We start from the raw sequence: 22863 nt of genomic DNA on the forward strand, positions 1-22863 counted from the left end.
AAGATACTGTGATATTTGTTGTCACTGAAATTTGTGTTTCTAGGTGATGCATACTCAAATTTCTAAATAAGAGACTTAAAAGAGATACATCCTGTGTATTTTTACCCTTTGTGTCATTTTGGAATAATTACTAAGTGCCTTTGTTATAGCAAAGAGAATTAAGTGAAAGCAACTTTACATTTTTTTTATTTAAAAATTTTTTTAAGTTTATTTATTTCTTTTGAGAGAGAGAGAAAGAGCGAGCAAGGGAGGGGCACAGAGAGAAGGGGACAGAGGACCTGAAGGAGGCTCTGTCCTGACAGCAAAAAGCCCAATGCAGGGCTTGAACTCACAAACCATGAGATCATGACCTGTACTCAAGTTGGATGCTTGACTGACTGAGCCATCCAGGCGCCACAGCAACTTTACATTTTTAATGTTATTGTTTTGTGACTTGAAAACATTGGTAACATACCTTACAAATTTGTAAGGCTGAATTCTTTTGAATACTATTTAGATAGTCAGGTTTGTTTTTTCCAGGTAGAATAAAGACTTGATCAGTGCCTCAACGTAAAATATTGAGTTGTAGAAATGCAGTAAATACTTGATAAATGAATGAGACATTTAATCAGGAGAAGGGCTGTAGAAAATATTAATAGGCTAAAAATATAATGAAAAGTATGGGATTCAATAGTGAATACTAAGTACTGTAAATTATGGTTTGTTTTTAGGTGCTAGAGAATCATTACTCTCGGTCTCAGAGTGGACCCGACATTGTGAGTGATTGCAAAACAGATGCTGGCTGTTCTGTTGCAGTATCCACTCAAAGTGGGACTGATGAAAGAAATGATCAAAACAAATCTCATCAAAGTATGTTGAAGTAAGTTTTTGATTATACATTCCTTTTCAGTTGATGATACCTATTCGATGGTGTTTGGCTTAAAGTCAGGAATTGAACCCTTGAAAGGTAAAGGAAGGAGCATTTCTTTGAGTCATAGAGGAGGAAGTGAGTATTTTCTGAAGTGCTTTTAACAATTCATTGCAGGGGCGCCTGGGTGGCGCAGTCGGTTAAGCGTCCGACTTCAGCCAGGTCACGATCTCGCGGTCCGTGAGTTCGAGCGCCGCGTCGGGCTCTGGGCTGATGGCTCAGAGCCTGGAGCCTGTTTCCGATTCTGTGTCTCCCTCTCTCTCTGCCCCTCCCCCGTTCATGCTCTGTCTCTCTCTGTCCCAAAAAAAAAAAAACAAAAAACAAAAAACAAAAAACAATTCATTGCAAAATGTATTTCTTCCCTGTTGATCTAGCTTACATCTTCTTTTATTTATTTATTTATTTATTTATTTATTTATTTATTTATTTCAACGTTTACTTATTTTTGGGACAGAGAGAGACAGAGCATGAACGGGGGAGGGGCAGAAAGAGAGGGCGACACAGAATCGGAAACAGGCTCCAGGCTCTGAGCCATCAGCCCAGAGCCCGACGCAGGGCTCGAACTCACGGACCACGAGATCGTGACCTGGCTGAGGTTGGACGCTTAACCGACTGCGCCACCCAGGCGCCCCCTAGCTTACATCTTCTGAGAAAGGCGCTAATTCTCCTGAGAGATTCTCTTATTATATTAATTGATTTCCTGTGTCAGAGGATGCTGAGTTAATCACTTCATCCATTTTTACATATGAAGCAGTGTATCTCTGAATAACAAGGTTGAGCCTTTAATAGCAGGAAGATTCCTTTGTGAGAATGGCAAGTGTAGATAAGTTGAAATTATTTCAATTATTTGAGTAAATAAAAATGGGGCTGTTTAGTCATTCATTGAACAAACTTTTATTGAGCTTCTACTATGTACCAGACATGGTTAAAAAACAAAAGACTATAAATATTAAGCCTAATGTTCCTTTTCAGTAAACTGAATCAATTCAAAGGAAGCTTTTTGTTTCTTTTTTAAAAAATTTTTTTTTTCAACGTTTATTTATTCTTGGGACAGAGAGAGACAGAGCATGAACGGGGTAGGGGCAGAGAGAGAGGGAGACACAGAATCGGAAACAGGCTCCAGGCTCTGAGCCATCAGCCCAGAGCCCGACGCGGGGTTCGAACTCAGGGACCGCGAGATCGTGACCTGGCTGAAGTCGGACGCTTAACCGACTGCGCCACCCAGGCGCCCCGGAAGCTTTTTGTTTCTAAGAATGAATTATAATTTAGCTGCCTTATTTTTGTCAGTGGAATACCAACTGAAGCATTCAATCCTGAAACAAAGGAAACCAAAGATAAGATTATTTCTGTTACTGATGATACTGAAAAAGAATTTATAGATATTGATGAGGATCTTTTAGAGGTAGAAACATGTAACCAAGAGAAAATGGAAATACAGCTATCAGACCATGAAGGTAAGTTCATTAATCTTTTTATTTGGCTTTATTAATTTGAAGTTGGTGAATGATTATCTGGGATAACTTTAGTCTTCTATCTAAATTAGTATGTTTATAATAGCTTAAAACCAAAAGTTAAAAGAGAGTATAATATTTATAAAATATTGAACATATTAACTCAAAACCCGAATTTATAATTCTTGGGCCTTTTGCCTTGCTTATGTAGTTATCATGGGCCTCTTCATTTTGTGAACCAATTCTATGAGCCTTTCCTTGGCAGTCTTTGTTAAAACAGAAACTCTCAGAGCTTTAGCATGGCGTTAAGTATGCTTATCTGAGGTGTTTCAAGGCTCATCTGGGATTCACTTGAAGAGAGGTTGTCTCCATGTGTTTTTAAAGAACATTTTATAAGGGGGTTAGAAAATATTTCTGCCATTATACATGTTTCCTGTAATATTTCTGAACCTTCTAAAAAGTAAACTGGTTTTTTTCAAATGGTCCCTTTTCTCTTCCTCCTTGTTTCCCTATAGAAGTTACCAAAGAGCCTATTGGAAATCTTAAAAGTTCCCATATTGCCATTTACAGGCAGACTTTACCGCAGCATTTAGAAGAAGTAAGTCAATAAATAGTGGATAATGTTATTTAAACTATACTTATGTGTTTTTGTTTAATGCATCCAACCAAGGCTACTATCTTTTTAAAAGTACATTGTGGGTTGTAGAGAATCACCAGGCATGCAGCATTTTTCTTTCACTGAAATCCTGACATTCATAAGATGTCTAATAATTTCAGGCAATGAAAATTTTATTTCATAAACTGCTTAGCAAATTAATTAAGAATAATGGAAGTGTTGTATATTCAAAATGTACATTTCAGCTGTAATATGCAGTCTTTGCACTTATATCACTTTTATGTATTCTTTGTTTTCTCAAAACTCAGTGCACTGCATTTCCAGGTGGAACACAGACATTTCTAATTATTGAAAAATTTCCTTTAAAAATGCTTAGTTTTCCAATGTACTTATTAATCATGTAGCGATGGGTGTATGTAATTTACAGTGTATTTGTAAGTGTAGTGTAAATAATTTGCACTGGCATTATTTGTCTTTGTACTTTACTGTGCTCAGTGGCTCAGGGTGATGGGCCAAAGGCAGTTCACATGGTTAAAAATCTGATCAGAGCAGCATTGGCAGTTCATTTTAATGTGTGATTTCTCGCTTGCTTTTAGACTGTTGTTACTCCGGGCCAAGTGGCTAATGTGAAACTCCAGACACCTAAGAGAGTAATACCTATTTATTTGACCTCTTTTTTTTTTTTTTGGGTACTATTAATTTTAACAGCATTCCACAGGAGAGGTTCAGTGTCCTAGGGAAGAACCATTGGAGACATGTATGGAGAAAAAATCAACTGGACAGAAAGGGTAAGGGGGAAGAAAGTAAGGAAGTGATTATTACTGTCTTGTTTACCTCAGTAAAAGAGGCTCATTGCTGTTAAGGATTCATCTGGGATTCATTTGATGAAGAGGTTATTTTTCTCCTAATTTGCAATATATATTTTATGGTGATATTGTGTTCCTAGTGAAATTTAACTTCAATTTATAGCAATGGTAAATTCTGATCTTTAGTAGATGTTACAGACTTCTAAATCTTGGTAGAATGAAATAAATGATATCTAAAGTGGCTTTTGTTCTCCCATCATGATTAGCTTTGTCAAAGTAAAATATAGCTGTAAATAGACCAGAGTTTGTTCAGCTGCTAATTAGGGAAACGCCTTGTCATACTGGTTCCATTTTTGTTGGATCAAATGAAGAACCATTATGAATCAATATGTGTGTATAATTGTTTACTGTTGTGGTATGATTACCTCACACTATAGGGCTATTCTGCTGGCTAGCATATAATTGCTTCAAGGAGAGCTAAAAGCAATTTTTACCTGTTGCAGGTGGAACATTTCTTAATTTTTAGAATTTTTGAAGTTTTAGAATTTTAGAACTACCTTGGGTAAGAGAGGCAACATGATTAGATTTTCTTTCTCTTCCCAATATTCAAATTTTGTTCATTTCTGTGGACAGTTAGCCAAAAAGATATATTAAATGTGATGTGCCTTTACAAGTAATATAGATATTTCTACTAATAAAAAACTAGTCTTTACAGTTTCCAAATGTATTAGGGGCTTAGGAGTGTTCCTGAGCAAAATGCCTCTGCCAGAGGTAGAATTTGAGGTCCCAGCTAACCTCATTTTGCCTCATTTCAGACTCTTCTATTTCTCCTGGGCAGTCAACAGTGTTCAAATTATATGTTCAGCTATCCTGACATATTCTTTGCTTTTTATTTGAATCTGTTACTAATTGCTATGGAGACAAGTGTAAACAGATTGTAATTATGAGCTAAGCATTATAGAGAGTTAGAGAATATTTAGACTCTTAGATGGCTGAGCATTAGATCACCTGTACCTTAGAAAATGTGAAGAATATCTTCCTAATCAATTACTAATCTTTAATTATAGTATGATCGAAACCTTTTCAAATCCTGAACACACCGCTACTTATTCATTTTGTGTAGATACAAGTTCAGAAATTTCTAGGTAAGAATTTCTGTATACTTATACCCTTTTGACATAATCATGTTTTACAAATAGATAAGAGAATGAAACAATGCCTACTGTGCTATTTTGAAATAATTACTAAATGTTTTGACTAAAAACAGTAAAATGAAAGCAACACGAAGCATTGAAAGAGGAACGTAGGTACACATTTCTGACACCTTTAAGTTTATTATTGAAAGATTTTCCTCTAGGGACGCCTGGGTGGCTCAGTCGGTTAAGCGTGATTTCGGCTCAGGTCATGATCTCGTGGTTTGTGAGTTCGAGCCCCGAGTCGGGCTCTGTGCTGACAGCTCAGAGACTGGAGCCTGATTCAGATTCTGTGTCTCCCTCTCCCTCTGCCCCTCCCCTGCTCACGCTCTGTCTGTCTCTGCCTTTCAGTAATAAATAAATGTTTAAAAAAAATTAAAAAAAAAAAGATTTTCCTCTAACAGTTGTGTTTCAAAGATATACAAGAACTATTCTAGAACAATCTTTTCTGGAAAAAAAGGTACAATTAACCCTTGGACAATATGGGTTTGAGCCACTCAAGTCACATTACACGCAAAATTTTTTTGATGAATATAGTACAGTACTATAAATTTATTTTTCTTATAATTTTTTTAATATGAAATTTATTGTCAAATTGGTTTCCATACAACACCCAGTGCTCATCCCAACAGGTGCCCTCCTCAATGCCCATCACCCACCCTCCCACCCCCCATCAATCCTCAGTTTATTTTCAGTTTTTAAGAGTCTCTTATGGTTTGGCTCTCTCCCACTCTCCCTCTCTAACTTATATTTTTTCCTTCCCCTCCCCCATGGTCTTCTATTAAGTTTCTCAGGATCCACATAAGAGTGAAAACATGCAGTATCTGTCTTTCTCTGTATGACTTATTTCACTTAGCATAACACTCTCCAGTTCCATCCACGTTGCTACAAAAGGCCATATTTCATTCGTTCTCATTGCCAAGTAGTATTCCATTGTGTATATAAACCACAATTTCTTTATCCATTCATCAGTTGATGGACATTTAGGCTCTTTCCATAATTTGGCTATTGTTGAGAGTGCTGCTATGAACATTGGGGTACGAGTGCCCCTATGCATCAACACTCCTGTGTCCCTTGGGTAAATTCCTAGCAGTGCTATTGCTGGGTCATAGGGTAGGTCTATTTTTAATTTTTTGAGGAACCTCCATACTGTTTTCTAGAGCGACTGCACCAGTTTGCATTCCCACTAGCAGTGCAAGAGAGTTCCTGTTTCTCCACATCCTCTCCAGCATCCATAGTTTCCTGGTTTGTTCATTTTAGCCACTCTGACTGGTGTGAGGTGGTATCTCAGTGTGGTTTTGATTTGTATTTCCCTGATGAGGAGTGACATTGAGCATCTTCTCATGTGCCTGTTGGCCATCTGGATGTCTTCTTTAGAGAAGTGTCTATTCATGTTTTTTGCCCATTTCTTCACTGGATTGTTTGTTTTTCGGGTATGGAGTTTGGTGAGTTCTTTATAGATTTTGGATACTAGCCCTTTATCCGATATGTCATTTGCAAATATCTTTTCCCATTCCGTTGGTTGCCTTTTAGTTTTGTTGATTGTTTCTTTTGAAGTGCAGAAGCTTTTTATCTTCATGAGGTCTCAATAATTCATTTTTGCTTTTAATTCCCTTGCCTCTGGAGATGTGTTGGGTAAGAAGTTGCTGCGGCCAAGGTCAAAGAGGTTTTTGCCTGCTTTCTCCTCAAGGATTTTGATGGCTTCCTGTCTTACATTTAGGTCTTTCACCCATTTTGAGTTTATTTTTATGAATGGTGTAAGAAAGTGGCCCAGTTTCATTCTTCTGCATGTTGCTGTCCAGTTCTCCCAGCACCATTTGTCAAAGAGACGGTCTTTTTTCCATTGGATATTCTTTCCTGCTTTGTCAAAGATTAGTTGGCCATACTTGTGGTTCCAATTCTGGAGTCTCTATTCTATTCCCTTGGTCTATGTGTCTGTTTTTCTGCCAATACCATACTGTCTTGATGATTACAGCTTTGTAGTAGAGGCTAAAGTCTGGGATTGTGATGCCTCCTGCTTTGGCTATTTGGGGTCTTTTGTGGTTCCATACAAATTTTAGGATTGCTTATTCTAGTTTTGAGAAGAATGCTGGTGCAATTTTGATTGAGATTGCATTGAGTGTGTAGATAGCTTTGGGTAGTATTGACATTTTAACGATATTCTTCCAATCCATGAACACAGAATGTTTTTCCATTTCTTTGTATCTTCTTCAATTTCCTTCATAAGCTTTGTATAGTTTTCAGCATACAGATCTTTTACATCTTGGGCAGACCCATAATCAGTGAAGAAATTGAATCAGTTATCAAAAATCTCCCAACAGATAAGAGTCCAGGACCAGATGGCTTCCCTGGGGAGTTCTACCAGACATTGAAAGCAGAGATAATACGTATCCTTCTCAAGCTGTTCCAAAAAATAAAAAGGGAAGGAAAACTTCCAGACTCATTCTATGAAGTCAGCATTACTTTGATTCCTAAATCAGACAGAGACCCAGCAAAAAAAGAGAACTACAGGCCAATATCCCTGATGAAGATGGATGCAAAAATTCTCAATACAATATTAGCAAATCTAATTCTACAGCATATAAAAAGAATTATTCACCATGGTCAAGTGGGATTCATTCCTGGGCTGCAGGGCTGGTTCCACATTCACAAATCAGTCAATGTGATACATCACATTAATAAAAGAAAAGATAAGAACCATATGATCCTGTCAATCGATGCAGAAAAAGCATTTGACAAAATTCAGCATCCTTTCTTAATAAAAACCCTCGAGAAAGTCGGGATAGAAGGAACATACTTAAAGATCATAAAAGCCATTTATGAAAAGCCCACAGCTAACATCATCCTCAATGGGGAAAAACTGAGAGCTTTTTCCCTGAGATCAGGAACACGACAGAGATGCCCACTCTCACCGCTGTTGTTTAACGTAGTGTTGGAGGTTCTAGCATCAGCAATCAGACAACAAAAGGAAATCAAAGGCATCAAAATTGGCAAAGATGAAGTCAAGCTTTCACTTTTTGCAGATGAGATGGTACTATACATGGAAAACCCGATAGACTCCACCAAAAGTCTGCTAGAACTGATACATGAATTGAGCAAAGTCGCAGGATACAAAGTTAATGTACATAAATCAGTTGCATTCTTAAACACTAATAATGAAGCAACAGAAAGACAAATAAAGAAACCGATCCAATTCACAATTGCACCAAGAATTATGATTTTCTTAATAACATTGTCTTTTCTCTAGCTTACTTTATTGTAAGAATATAGTATGCAATACATATAACATACAAAGTATGTGTTAATTGACCATTTATGTAATTGGCAGGGTTTCTGGTCAACAGTAGTAGGCTATTAGTAGTTATGTTTCTAAGGAGTCAAGTTATATGTGGATTTTCAACTGCACAGGGGTTGTTGCTCCTACCCCCTTGTTGAAAGGTTAACTGTAGTGGATACATTACTTAAAGTTGCCTATGTTGATCCTCTAACAGATTTCTAATAGTGTATGAAATGCTTTTAATTCTCTCATAGAACAGATTCATCCAGTTCTGTCTTTTAAACTTCTTTTACAGAGACTGCAGTATGTTTTTAGTGCTTAGAAATCTTGCTGAATGGGGTAACAAAGCATAGCCTTACTTTAGAAAACTTCACTGTTACTAGAATTTATCTCTTTGCTACTTTTTGGAAACAAAGGCCAGTAAAGTTGTCTTAAAAAAAGCAAGTCAGTCGTAATGCCTGTTTTTCATGAATTTTCCAAGTAAAGTTTTGTTATTGAGCTTATTAGTATTACGTTTGATAAAAGACAAATATTATTGCTGACAGGGAATGAATGTGCACCCAGATAATCTAAATGCAACTTAATATGTTCTTTTCTTTTTAGAGACATGGTCAATTTATTTGGATATAATAGGCCTGCTCCCTTAGTTTATGAAATCAATTTCCTTAGAAAACATTTGAGTACCTGCTGTATTTAAGGAATCATCCCCACATATTTTATTAAAAAAAAACCAAAAATTTATTTTGATCTTTAACTTTTATTCCTAAGTAAGCATTTTTTTGTTAGCATTTAATTATAAACTTTGGGATTTGTTTGGAAATGAAATGTTTATAATACTGTCGTTTCACATTTAATGATGATAAAGAGGAGTTTGCTCTACTCATCTTAGAATTAAGCAATTTTTGTAACCCATATTTTCTCTAGTTTTAATTCCATTCTGGATCATTAAATTTAGTGACAAAAAATATTTCTGGTATAGCTAATCAGAATAATTGCACAGGTCTCAAACTCAGATGCGTGCAGGGACCAGGAAACTAATAAATGTGTGAACTTTCCTGGATTGTAACACCATAGGGAAGGGACCGTGGCTGACTAGACATTATATCTCCCTTAATAAAACGGCACTCATACGAGTCACTGTGCTGATGACAAATGTGTCTGGTGGCTGAAGAGTACACAGTGATAGGCGTTAGGGTTTAAATTTCCTGAAAACTTCCAGAAAGCCTTAAGGTAGAAAGAAAAGGTGATCAAAATATTCAGATTGTAGACAACTAATTTGTTTTTTTCTTGATTGTGTTTTTTATTTTCACGCTTCCACACAGTGGCCAGATCTCTGCATTTAAAGATCTGTCTTCCTCAGTTCCACCTTTCATATCAAATGGAGTCAGTGTGTCTTCACAAACACCTATGCCAACACCACAGCAGACCCAGAGAAATGAACCCAGGGCTCAATTACCAGATTCTTCAGATTCTGTGAGGCAGATGCTCCAAGATGAAATGTTTAAATTAGTTCAGGTAAGTACATATCCATATAAATAAGTAAATCGACATGTGTGATACATATGTAAGGGTTTGAAATATGAACAAAGTTTTAGAAACTAGAAACGAACAAGTTGAAATTAAGTTGCAGGGTTTCTCTGCTTGGGCACTCAGTACTCCTGTATTATTTTTTAATAATTGGAGGGAACCTGTATTTTTTTAACCTGTGGTGTTTCCCTACTGGTGTGTTTCATTAAGTACAAATTCTTCTTTTTTTTTTTTTTTTTTTTTATTTATTTATTTTTTTTCTTTTTTATGAAATGTATTGACAAATTGGTTTCCATACAACACCCAGTGCTCATCCCAAAAGGTGCCCTCCTCAATACCCATCACCCACCTTCCCCTCCCTCCCACCCTCCATCAACCCTCAGTTCTCGGTTTTTAACAGTCTCTTATGCTTTGGCTCTCTCCCACTCTAACCTCTTTTTTTTTTTTTCCTTCCCCTCCCCCATGGGTTCCTGTTCAGTTTCTCAGGATCCACATAAGAGTGAAACCATATGGTATCTGTCTTTCTCTGTATGGCTTATTTCACTTAGCATCACACTCTCCAGTTCCATCCACGTTGCTACAAAAGGCCATATTTCATTTTTTCTCATTGCCACATAATATTCCATTGTGTATATAAACCACAATTTCTTTATCCATTTATCAGTTGATGGACATTTAGGCTCCTTCCATAATTTGGCTATTGTTGAGAGTGCTGCTATGAACATTGGGGTACAAGTGGCCCTATGCATCAGTACTCCTGTATCCCTTGGATAAATTCCTAGCAGTGCTATTGCTGGGTCATAGGGTAGGTCTATTTTTAATTTTCTGAGGAACCTCCACACTGCTTTCCAGAGCGGCTGCACCAATTTGCATTCCCACCAACAGTGCAAGAGGGTTCCCGTTTCTCCACATCCTCTCCAGCATCTATAGTCTCCTGATTTGTTCATTTTGGCCACTCTGACTGGCGTGAGGTGATACCTGAGTGTGGTTTTGATTTGTATTTCCCTGATAAGGAGCGACGCTGAACATCTTTTCATGTGCCTGTTGGCCATCCGGATGTCTTCTTTAGAGAAGTGTCTATTCATGTTTTTTGCCCATTTCTTCACTGGGTTATTTGTTTTTCGGGTGTGGAGTTTGGTGAGCTCTTTATAGATTTTGGAGACTAGCCCTTTGTCCGATATGTCATTTGCGAATATCTTTTCCCATTCCGTTGGTTGCCTTTTAGTTTTGTTGGTTGTTTCCTTTGCTGTGCAGAAGCTTTTTATCTTCATAAGGTCCCAGTAATTCACTTTTGCTTTTAATTCCCTTGCCTTTGGGGATGTGTCGAGTAAGAGATTGCTACGGCTGAGGTCAGAGAGGTCTTTTCCTGCTTTCTCCTCTAAGGTTTTGATGGTTTCTTGTCTCACATTTAGGTCCTTTATCCATTTTGAGTTTATTTTTGTGAATGGTGTGAGAAAGTGGTCTAGTTTCAACCTTCTGCATGTTGCTGTCCAGTTCTCCCAGCACCATTTGTTAAAGAGGCTGTCTTTTTTCCATTGGATGTTCTTTCCTGCTTTGTCAAAGATGAGTTGGCCATACGTTTGTGGGTCTAGTTCTGGGGTTTCTATTCTATTCCATTGGTCTATGTGTCTGTTTTGGTGCCAATACCATGCTGTCTTGATGATGACAGCTTTGTAGTAGAGGCTAAAGTCTGGGATTGTGATGCCTCCTGCTTTGGTCTTCTTCTTCAAAATTCCTTTGGCTATTCGGGGCCTTTTGTGGTTCCATATGAATTTTAGGATTGCTTGTTCTAGTTTCGAGAAGAATGCTGGTGCAATTTTGATTGGGATTGCATTGAATGTGTAGATAGCTTTGGGTAGTATTGACATTTTGACAATATTTATTTTTCCAATCCATGAGCAGGGAATGTCTTTCCATTTCTTTAAATCTTCTTCAATTTCCTTCATAAGCTTTCTATAATTTTCAGCATACAGATCCTTTACATCTTTGGTTAGATTTATTCCTAGGTATTTTATGCTTCTTGGTGCAATTGTGAATGGGATCAGTTTCTTTATTTGTCTTTCTGTTGCTTCATTGTTAGTGTATAAGAATGCAACTGATTTCTGTACATTGATTTTGTATCCTGCAACTTTGCTGAATTCCTGTATCAGTTCTAGCAGACTTTTGGTGGAGTCTATCGGATTTTCCATGTATAATATCATGTCATCTGCAAAAAGCGAAAGCTTGACTTCATCTTTGCCAATTTTGATGCCTTTGATTTCCTTTTGTTGTCTGATTGCTGATGCTAGAACTTCCAGCACTATGTTAAACAGCAGCGGTGAGAGTGGGCATCCTTGTCGTGTTCCTGATCTCAGGGAAAAAGCTCTCAGTTTTTCCCCGTTGAGGATGATGTTAGCTGTGGGCTTTTCATAAATGGCTTTTATGATCTTTAAGTATGTTCCTTCTATCCCGACTTTCTCAAGGGTTTTTATTAAGAAAGGGTGCTGGATTTTGTCGAAGGCCTTTTCAGCATCGATTGACAGGATCATATGGTTCTTCTCTTTTTTTTTGTTAATGTGATGTATCACGTTGATTGATTTGCGAATGTTGAACCAGCCCTGCATCCCAGGAATGAATCCCACTTGATCATGGTGAATAATTCTTTTTACATGCTGTTGAATTCGATTTGCTAGTATCTTATTGAGAATTTTTGCATCCATATTCATCAGGGATATTGGCCTGTAGTTCTCTTTTTTTACTGGGTCTCTGTCTGGTTTAGGAATCAAAGTAATACTGGCTTCATAGAATGAGTCTGGAAGTTTTCCTTCCCTTTCTATTTCTTGGAATAGCTTGAGAAGGATAGGTATTATCTCTGCTTTAAACGTCTGGTAGAACTCCCCTGGGAAGCCATCTGGTCCTGGACTCTTATTTGTTGGGAGATTTTTGATAACCGATTCAATTTCTTCGCTGGTTATGGGTCTGTTCAAGCTTTCTATTTCCTCCTGATTGAGTTTTGGAAGCGTGTGGGTGTTCAGGAATTTGTCCATTTCTTCCAGGTTGTCCAGTTTGTTGGCATATAATTTTTCATAGTATTCCCTGATAATTGCTTGTATCTCTGAGGGATTGGTTGTAATAATTCCATTTTCATTCATGATTTTATCTATTTGGGTCATCTCCCTTTTCTTTTTGAGAAGCCTGGCTAGAGGTTTGTCAATTTTGTTTATTTTTTCAAAAAACCAACTCTTGGTTTCGTTGATCTGCTCTACAGTTTTTTTAGATTCTATATTGTTTATTTCTGCTCTGATCTTTATTATTTCTCTTCTTCTGCTAGGTTTAGGCTGCCTTTGCTGTTCTGCTTCTAGTTCCTTTAGGTGTGCTGTTAGAGTTTGTATTTGGGATTTTTCTTGTTTCTTGAGATAGGCCTGGATTGCAATGTATTTTCCTCTCAGGACTGCCTTTGCTGCGTCCCAAAGCGTTTGGATTGTTGTATTTTCATTTTCGTTTGTTTCCATATATTTTTAAATTTCTTCTCTAATTGCCTGGTTGACCCACTCATTCGTTAGTAGGGTGTTCTTTAACCTCCATGCTTTTGGAGGTTTTCCAGACTTTTTTCTGTGGTTGATTTCAAGCTTCATAGCATTGTGGTCTGAAAGTAAGCATGGTATAATTTCAATTCTTGTAAACTTATGAAGGGCTGTTTTGTGACCCAATATATGATCTATCTTGGAGAATGTTCCATGTGCACTCGAGAAGAAAGTATATTCTGTTGCTTTGGGATGCAGAGTTCTAAATATATCTGTCAAGTCCATCTGATCCAATGTCTCATTCAGGGCCCTTGTTTCTTTATTGACCGTGTGTCTAGATGATCTATCCATTTCTGTAAGTGGGGTGTTAAAGTCCCCTGCAATTACCACATTCTTATCAATAAGGTTGCTTATGTTTATGAGTAATTGTTTTATATATTTGGGGGCTCCGGTGTTCGGCGCATAGACATTTATAATTGTTACCTCTTCCTGATGGATAGACCCTGTAACTATTATATAATGTCCTTCTTCATCTCTTGTTACAGCCTTTAATTTAAAGTCTAGTTTGTCTGATATAAGTATGGCTACTCCAGCTTTCTTTTGGCTTCCAGTAGCATGATAAATAGTTCTCCATCCCCTCACTCTCAATCTAAAGGTGTCCTCAGGTCTAAAATGAGTCTCTTGTAGACAGCAAATAGATGGGTCTTGTTTTTTTATCCATTCTGATACCCTATGTCTTTTGGTTGGCGCATTTAATCCATTTACATTCTGTGTTATTATAGAAAGATACGGGTTTAGAGTCATTGTGATGTCTGTATGTTTTATGCTTGTAGTGATGTCTCTGGGACTTTGTCTCACAGGGTTCCCCTTAGGATCTCTTGTAGGGCTGGTTTAGTGGTGACAAATTCCTTCAGTTTTTGTTTGTTCGGGAAGACCTTTATCTCTCCTTCTATTCTAAATGACAGACTTGCTGGATAAAGGATTCTTGGCTGCATATTTTTTCTGTCTAGCACCCTGAAAATCTCGTGCCAATTCTTTCTGGCCTGCCAAGTTTCAAAAGAGAGATCAGTCACGAGTCTTATAGGTCTCCCTTTATATGTGAGGGCACGTTTACCCCTTGCTGCTTTCAGAATTTTCTCTTTATCCTTGTATTTTGCCAGTTTCACTATGATATGTCGTGCAGAAGATCGATTCAAGTTACGTCTGAAGGGAGTTCTCTGTGCCTCTTGGATTTCAATGCCTTTTTCCTTCGCCAGTTCAGGGAAGTTCTCAGCTATTATTTCTTCAAGTACCCCTTCAGCACCTTTCCCTCTCTCTTCCTCCTCTGGGATACCAATTATGCGTATATTATTTCTTTTTAGTGCATCACTTAGTTCTCTAATTTTCCCCTCATACTCCTGGATTTTTTTATCTCTCTTTTTCTCAGCTTCCTCTTTTTCCATAACTTTATCTTCTAGTTCACCTATTCTCTCCTCTGCCTCTTCAATTTGAGCTGTCATCGTTTCCATTTTGTTTTGCATTTCGTTTAAAGCGCTTTTCAGCTCCTCGTGACTGTTCCTTAGTCCCTTGATCTCTGTAGCAAGAGATTCTCTGCTGTCCTGTATACTGTTTTCAAGCCCAGTGATTAATTTTATGACTATTATTCTGAATTCACTTTCTGTTATATTATTTAAATCCTTTTTGATCAGCTCATTAGCTGTTGTTATTTCCTGGAGATTCTTCTGAGGGGAATTCTTCCGCTTGGTCATTTTGGATAGTCCCTGGCGTGGTGAGGACCTGCAGGGCACTTCCCCTGTGCCGTGGTGTATAACTGGCGTTGGTGGGCGGGGCCGCAGTCAGACCTGATGTCTGCCCCCAGCCCACCGCTGGGGCCACAGTCAGACTGGTGTGTGCCTTCTCTTCCCCTCTCCTAGGGGCGGGATTCACTGTGGGGTGGTGTGGCTCGTCTGGGCTACTTGCACCCTGCCAGGCTTGTGATGCTGGGGATCTGGCGTATTAGCTGGGGTGGGTAGGCAAGGTGCACTGGGGCAGGAGGGGCAGGCTTAGATCGCTTCTCCTTAGGTGATCCACTTCAGGAGGGGCCCTGTGGCAGCGGGAGGGAGTCAGATCCGCTGCCGGAGGTTTGGCTCCTCCGAAGCGCAGAGTTGGGTGTTTGCTCGGAGCGAGCAAGTTCCCTGGCAGGAACCGGTTCCCTTTGGGATTTCGGCTGGGGGATGGGCGGGGGAGATGGCGCTGGCGAGCGCCTTTGTTCCCCACCAAACTGAGCTCTGTTGTCAGGGGGCTCAGCAGCTCTCCCTCCCTTTGTCCTCCAGCCTTCCCGCTTTCCGAGCAGAGCTGTTAACTTATGACCTCCCAGACGCTAAGTCGCGCTTGTTGTGGGAACACAGTCCGTCAGGCCCCTCCGCTTTTGCAAGCCAGACTCGGGGGCTCTGCTTGGCCGGCGAGCCGCCCCTCAGCCCCGGCTCCCTCCTGCCAGTCCGTGGAGCGTGCACCGCCTCGCCGCCCTTCCTACCCTCCTCCGCGGGCCTCTCGTCTGTGTTTGGCTCCGGCGACTCCGTTCTGCTAATCCTCTGTTGTTTTCTGGGTTATTTAGGCAGGTGTAGATGGAATCTAAGTGATCAGCAGGACGTGCGGTGAGCCCAGCGTCCTCCTAAGCCGCCATTTTGCGGAAGTCTCAGTACAAATTCTTCTATTGGGCTTGAAGGACCCACAGCCAGTTTTTACCTTCCCTCTTTTCCCATCATACTCTCACGGGTCCAGTGGTTCCCAGAGTGTGGTCCCTGGATCAGGAGCATCAGCATCACTTAGATGTTAGAAATACGAATTCTCAGGCCCCCATTCCAGACCTGCTGAGATCAGAAGCTCTGGGATGGGGCTCAGCAAAGAGTGCTTTAAGTCCCCTAGGTGATTCTGAATGATGCTAAAGTTTGAGAACTAACACACTCACCTGTCCTCATTGTAGCTGCTATTAATTTCCCTTGCCATTTAAGCCAGTGTTTGTGCTAGTGGTTCCTAGGCTTTTCTGCATCCTGAAATCACCTTGTCATCTTAAAAAATACTAATCCCCAGATAATCTGATTTTATTGCTGTGTGGTGTGGCGTGGCAGTGGGGATTTTTAAATGCTTCTCAGGTGATTCTAATGTGCAGCAGAGTTTATCAACCACTGGTGCATGCCTTTGCCTTTCACCTAGTCAGCCTTTCTATGGAATTCTCCATTCTTCATCTGTTTGCTATTCTTTGCTTTTTTTTCCTACTGAAAACCTGGTCACAACACACTCATTTTAGGACTTCTTTAATTATCCTCATTTCATCCCATCAGATCACTACTTTATGGTCCCCGGGATGTTTATGTAAACTGCTTTATTGATAGTCCCAAGTCTCATTATGATTTTATATTTCCAGTTGACAGCTTCTTGAAAGCGGGGAGCTATTCTTTTCTTCCTTTAAAAAGAATCTCTCCCAGCTTTGCTTCCTGCTCAGCATTCATGGGTCTGACAGATAGTAAGACAAAAGTATGACTGTTGTGGGAGTGCTTGGGTGCGGCTCAGCCGGCTTAGCCGACTTTGGCTCAGGTCATGATCTCACAGCTCTGTGAGTTTGAGCCCCATGTCATACTCTGTGCTGACAGCTCAGAGCCTGGAGCCTGCTTTAGATTCTGTGTCTCCATCTTTTTCTGCCCCTCTCCTGCTCGTGCTCTGATTCTATCTCTCAAAAATAAACAAACAAACAAACAAACAAACAAACACTTAAAGTATGACTGTTGTGAAATACTCAGATGATTGTTGTTGATTCTTTGGATTCTTTTCATTATATTTTAAAATGTTTAAATTTTATTTTATTCTAGCTGCAACAGATCAACTTCATGAGCCTAATGCAAGTAGTAGGATCATCCTTTGCCAACCTCCCAGATATACATCAACTTCTACAGCAGTCTCAGCCTGTTCGTTTGGTGGGAAGCCAAGTATCAAACCCCACAAGAGGGAGTAGTGATGTTGATGACACCAGTAGAAATTTTAAGGAGAAATCTTTTATTGAGCCACAGTCCATGGGAGAGTATACCAGAGAGCCTGGTGAGAAGAGTCCACACTGCCATAAAGGAATTGTGCAGGATGATCAAAATAGTAATGGAAATGTGCAGGTAATACATTTAAAAATATCACTAAAAATGGTTCTAGTAGCTCAGTTGTTGGCTTTTTGTGATTTGAGCAAATAACTTTTTAGCACTTATTACATTCCACCCCCTTCAAAACACTTTGAACATCATTAACAAAATAAGACGTTTGTAATATATTCTAAACTTACATAATAGCTTTTTTTCTCTTCTAGAATATACCACATGGGAGTATTCCTTTATGTGAGTCAGAAGGCCCACCTCAGAATACAGGATTAACTCCAGCATCTCAAAGCTTACCAACTCCTGCACTGTCTTCAGCTCCTGCTGGAAGTACTGCCCTCTACCTTTTGTCCCCATCTTCTGCCATTCTGAAGACACCTAGACTAATCCCAGCTGCAAAAACCTTCAGGCCTGGTGATGGTTTTCCTTTGCTTCAGTTTCAGCCCAAGCATGAATTTAAGCCCCTTTGCTTCCATACAGGAAGAGCCCCACAAGTTCCCTTCAGGCCCCCGCCACAGCCCAGAGAGGCTTGGGGATTATCTGATTCCTTCCAGCCTCCATTGCTACGGAAAGCAATGCACATGACTTCAGTGCCCCATCTGAATTTGAGCCAGTATAATACTGAAGCCACAAAAAAAGCAATGGAGCAGAAGAAATGGGCAGAATCTGTAATTACAGAAATCCCTAAGCGTGTGAACGTGGATCAGTGTGTTGGACATGAAAATTTGACATCTCAACAGGACTCTTCAGTGTTTATAAAACCAGAAAAACTACTTGATGTTAAGCCAGGGTCCCTTGAAATATGGCCTCAGAATTCTTTCGGACTTCCATTATTGCACCTGCAACTTAAGCCTCCTTATATATTTTCCTCTGCCTCAACAGCATCAGTAACAATTCCCTCAATACCTATGAGAACTGTAGCAGAAGAAAGAAAATACCCAAGGCTTTCATTACTTCATTCGTGCCTATCCCCGGAAAATACGGTAATGATTGTGGCAGAGTGATGCAAAAGCAGTCCTGCATTTTTCATACCATAAATCCTATACGTGCAATTACACTACATTCCTTTTTTTTTTTTTTTTAATTTTTAAATTTTATTTAAATCCAAGTTAACATATAGTGTAGTAATGATTTCAGGAGTAGAATTTAGTGATTCATCACTTACATGTGACACCCAGTGCTCATCCCAACAAGTGTCCTTAATGCCCCTTGTCCATTTAGCCCATCCCCCCACCCAACACCTCAGTTTGTTCTCTGTATTGAAGAGTCTCTTATGGCTTTTCACATTTCTTTTTTAAAAATAATGCTTCTAAAAATTTTTAAATAAAACTAATGCTTCTGTTATTGGAAATAACATAAAAATCCAGTTTAAAATGGTAATTAGGTATTTTAAAGCTTTTGGATCTGTCTTGTATACCAATACCAGAATTTGTCAGACTTTTTCATAGGTATTTCTTCTGCTCAGACAAGAAATAAGTAAAATAAAATGATCGGTATTCTTGTTCATATGGGTAAAGTTTTGTGTGTGTGTGTGTGTGTGTGTGTGTGTGTAGAGAAAGGGAGAGCACACGTACAAGTGTGCACACATATATTATTTAACATTCCTAGTAATTGTGATATGATTGCCTTCAAATCTGTTACAGTTTAAAATTGTTAAATAGACCCAGGCCTGTAAGTAGTTGTACATAATGGTGTATTTTTAAAGTAGTTAAGAGGTTGAATGTTTATAAACCCACAAAATCCCCTTTAAAGTTGTAAGCTTTAGTTTATGAAATTCAAATTGTTTACACTCTAATTTTTTAAGTCAGTAGTACTGTCTCAGGAAGGTAATTGAAATTCTCTGGTACACTTTTAATTTTAAGATTTGAAGATAGTACTGGGAAAAGAAATGGTCACTCTTTAGAAGTACTTATCATGCCGCCTTTTTTTCTGAACATATTATGAACAAAAAGGATTAAAGGTACAGAAAAGTAGACATTTTGAGGGGGATTTAAAGAAATTTTTTTTTATTAGAACAGTATAATGAACCACGTTCTATCATCTGACATCAATATTTGTCAACACACTGTTAATCTATCCCATCCATAACCTCTACTTGTCTGTATCCTCCCTGTTTCAAAGAATTTTAAGTCAAATGATAGACATTATGTATTTTATTTATAAGATTTTTAACATAGAATAGAAATTAAGACGGTGAGGACTTCCAGCTTAGCTTCTGAAGTAGGAGGACCCAGCTGGAATTTCTAGCACTCTAAACTTATTTATTCTGTAAGCTCTAGTTACTCGTTTTACAAGTCCAAATCAATTTGTTATCTTTGACATGTTCTGTCTCTCACATTTTAATTTAAACAAAGGTTTTTCTCAAAAATTTTTAATGTATTACATAATTGAGGTTTATAACTTTAAATTATTATGCTTTATTTCTTATAGTACAAAAACCCACAACTTATTCCCCTTGAGAACCTCATTGCATTCAAACAAAGCCAAGAGAAACTAGCACCTAATTTATTTGAACAAGGCGATTTTGGACACCTTCGGCTTCTAAAGGTGAAAATAGAACCATCTGAAGCAAGACAAGGAAAGGACAGTAAAAAAAGGCAAGTTTTAAGTGGAATTTTATTTGAGACTGTCACTTATCTGCAAATTTATTATTAGTTGAAAAAATATAGTTAGAAAAGTGAAAGTTATCTGGTTCAACCTCCCAGCCTGTACACAATTGAATATTCTATTTTCATATCAAGTGTCATGCATTTGAACACGTCTTGTGATGAGGAAAATTCCTATATTGTGACAGATAAATACTGTTATTTTTTCCATTTTATTAAGGAATTCCTTACTGGATTTCTTTTTTTTTTTTTTAATGTTTTTAACGTTTATTTATTATTGAAAGATAGAGTCAGAGTGTGAGCAGGGGAGGGGCAGAGGGAGAGGGAGACACAGAATCTGAAGCAGGCTCCAGGCTCTGAGCTGTCAGCACAGAGCCCGACACGGGGCTCGAACTCACAAACCACAAGATCATGACCTGAGCTGAAGTCGGAGCCTTAACTGACTGAGCCACCCAGGCGCCCCCTTACTGGATTTCTTAGGCCAGAAGATTCTTTTACATTTTTCTGTAACATTATGAGCAGTTTTATTTTGTAGGATAAACATTTGGCATCTCATGCAATATTCCATGTACTAATACACTGAAGTAATATTGTTATTCATCTTACCATATCCTCCAGATTCTTACATAAGGAGCAGGGGGGTAAGTGATGTGACTTGTTTCAGGACACTAAGAAACATGCATGTAAAAAAGCAAGGCTGTGACTTCTAATAAAGAACACTTATAATGTTTTATTCATAATGGGTATTCAAAAATGTATTGACTGGTAGGTTATTACTGAGTCCAGAAAATATTTTTAAAATTTCACATTTATCAGACCCTAAAATCTGATACCAGTGCCCTTTTTCCAGAAATAGTTCCTTCCTTCCATCTTTTTCAGGTATTCCCTTTTCAAAGTAAGTCTTCTTCTTGACTTTTTGGGCCTTCTTTCCTCCTTGCTGGGATTTCAAGGTCACTTAAGTGTGCTTAACTTCTTCAAAAGGGTCAGTGGAGGTATCCCATAGGGCTTCTGAGGTCAGCTTAGAGTCTGCAGAAAAGAGAGTTTGAAAATTACCTAAAAGGTATGACTCTGACCTGAGATTCCAGAAAAAGTTCAGTAGTTGAGGAACTAGAAACAGCTTTCGTGTGCCCCTGACATTTGCTTATATTTGCTTGTGTTCTAGCAGAGTATCCTGCTAATTTAATTATATACCATTGAAAATAATTTATTGACATAATTTTGATAACTGTCTCCCTGTATAGCATGATATAAGTAAAAAAACTGATGTTACTAAAATAGTAAAAACATATTTTATGCTATTTAACAGACAAAGACGACGAGCTGAGAAAGAGCTGCAAGAAAAAATATCAGAGAAGATAAGGAGAAAACCAAGTGTGGCTTTCCAACCAGAGAGTTCCATTGTTAATGATAATTGTTCAGAAATAGTTATGAAATCCAAGGTACAGAAAAACTGCTATACATTCTTCCCTGCTTTGCGTGTACACAGAGTTTGGAATGTCTCTGTGGTTTATCTAGTCTTCTGATTGCCGAAGCTTCTGATTGTGACTAGGAGAATCTTTACATCATTTAAGATGTGAAGCAGATACATAAACCTTGCTGCATCCCTTCATGGAACAGTGGACATACAGTTGCAAATGTGAAAAGCAAGTTGGTGGTAAATCAAAAACTATAGTGTAGAGCATCTGCCGGTGTGACTTTCTTATATTTAATCACTCCTTGCTTTTTTCTCTGATCTCTTAATGCATACCATATATGTTCTTTGGGTTGCTCCTAATACAGTTTAATCTCTTTTAGATGCCTCCAGCATTTCCCACACATAGGTTTGTTATGTAACCTATATATTTAAGTCAGATCTTTTCAAACATTCCTTCTAACTTTGATGACTGTTTACTTATTTTTGCAACAAATTAAATAAACATGAACAGTTTTGTTTATAAGGATTTTTTAAAAGCACACTTCACTAAGTCCTCAAGAGCATGTGGGGAGGCACTTAGTAAAAATGTTGACTTCCTGAGCAGTTTTGATACGGTGGGTTACTATTTGAGTGTTAAAACTGCTCTGTAGTAGAGAACATTGCCGTTTAGTAACTGCATTAAATTAGTAATGTTCTTTTTTATTGTTTGACTTGTGAGTTTTGTGAACTCCTTCGTAGAGTTACTTTGATAGAGTAAATAAATATTTCTAGGATAGGTTTCAAATCTATACCTAAAAATTCAACAATTCTCTTAGCTATTGAATGTTTGCTTCCCCCCACCCCCGCTGCCCCCCAAATAATGAATGTCTTTGAGTTACAAGATTGATCATTTGGGGATTCATTTAGGAGCAACAAGAACATGGTGGTTCCCAGCCTTTGGATGATTTTGACATTCCTTTTGGTATGTATAAGCATGATTAATGTAGTATCTCAGTTCAAAGTTAAAATCAGCTTTCTAGAATTGTGTATAAAAATGAGACAATTATTTTCAGTTTATCTTTGACAAGATTGAGTGTGTGTGTGTGTGTGTGTGTGTGTGTGCGTGCGCGTTGTGTTTTGATGTGTTATCCGGTAGAGCACTGGTTGACAAACTATGGCCCACAGGCCAGATCCAGACCATGCCTGTTTTGTAAATCAAGTTTTATTGAAACACAGCCATGCCTATTCATTTACACATTGTGACAGATTTTGCACTGCAGCAAGGTTCACTTGTTGCAAGAAGAGCCACATAGAATGCAAAGCCGAAATATTTATTATCTTGCCCTTTACGGAAAAAACTTGCGATCTCTACCGTATAGCAGTGCAATTAATTAGAATCTCAAATAAGATACTGATATATAAGGCCTAAAAGGAAATTATGGAAGAACATGCCTGTCGAATTCCTCATA

The 22863-nt window shown here is 38.4% G+C and overlaps 1 protein-coding gene across 7 annotated transcripts in view; it reads left to right on the top strand.

Annotated features, from left to right (window-relative positions):
* CPLANE1 (ciliogenesis and planar polarity effector 1) overlaps positions 1–22863 on the top strand; it is a 153721-nt gene that overhangs the window by 75650 nt on the left and 55208 nt on the right. For 5 of the 7 annotated variants that reach the window (XM_043599745.1, XM_043599769.1, XM_043599751.1 and 2 more), the window contains exons 27-37: positions 711–859; positions 2195–2361; positions 2874–2956; positions 3683–3762; positions 4848–4925; positions 9573–9765; positions 17126–17419; positions 17608–18378; positions 19826–19992; positions 21308–21440; positions 22322–22376. In XM_043599745.1, coding sequence (XP_043455680.1) covers positions 711–859; positions 2195–2361; positions 2874–2956; positions 3683–3762; positions 4848–4925; positions 9573–9765; positions 17126–17419; positions 17608–18378; positions 19826–19992; positions 21308–21440; positions 22322–22376 — 2170 coding nt within the window. The remainder of the gene's footprint in view (positions 1–710; positions 860–2194; positions 2362–2873; positions 2957–3682; positions 3763–4847; positions 4926–9572; positions 9766–17125; positions 17420–17607; positions 18379–19825; positions 19993–21307; positions 21441–22321; positions 22377–22863) is intronic. The other 2 variants (XM_043599761.1, XM_043599778.1) reach the window with 1 other exon arrangement.

This window comes from Prionailurus bengalensis, chromosome A1 (assembly GCF_016509475.1).
Source record: "Prionailurus bengalensis isolate Pbe53 chromosome A1, Fcat_Pben_1.1_paternal_pri, whole genome shotgun sequence".
NCBI lineage: Eukaryota > Metazoa > Chordata > Mammalia > Carnivora > Felidae > Prionailurus > Prionailurus bengalensis.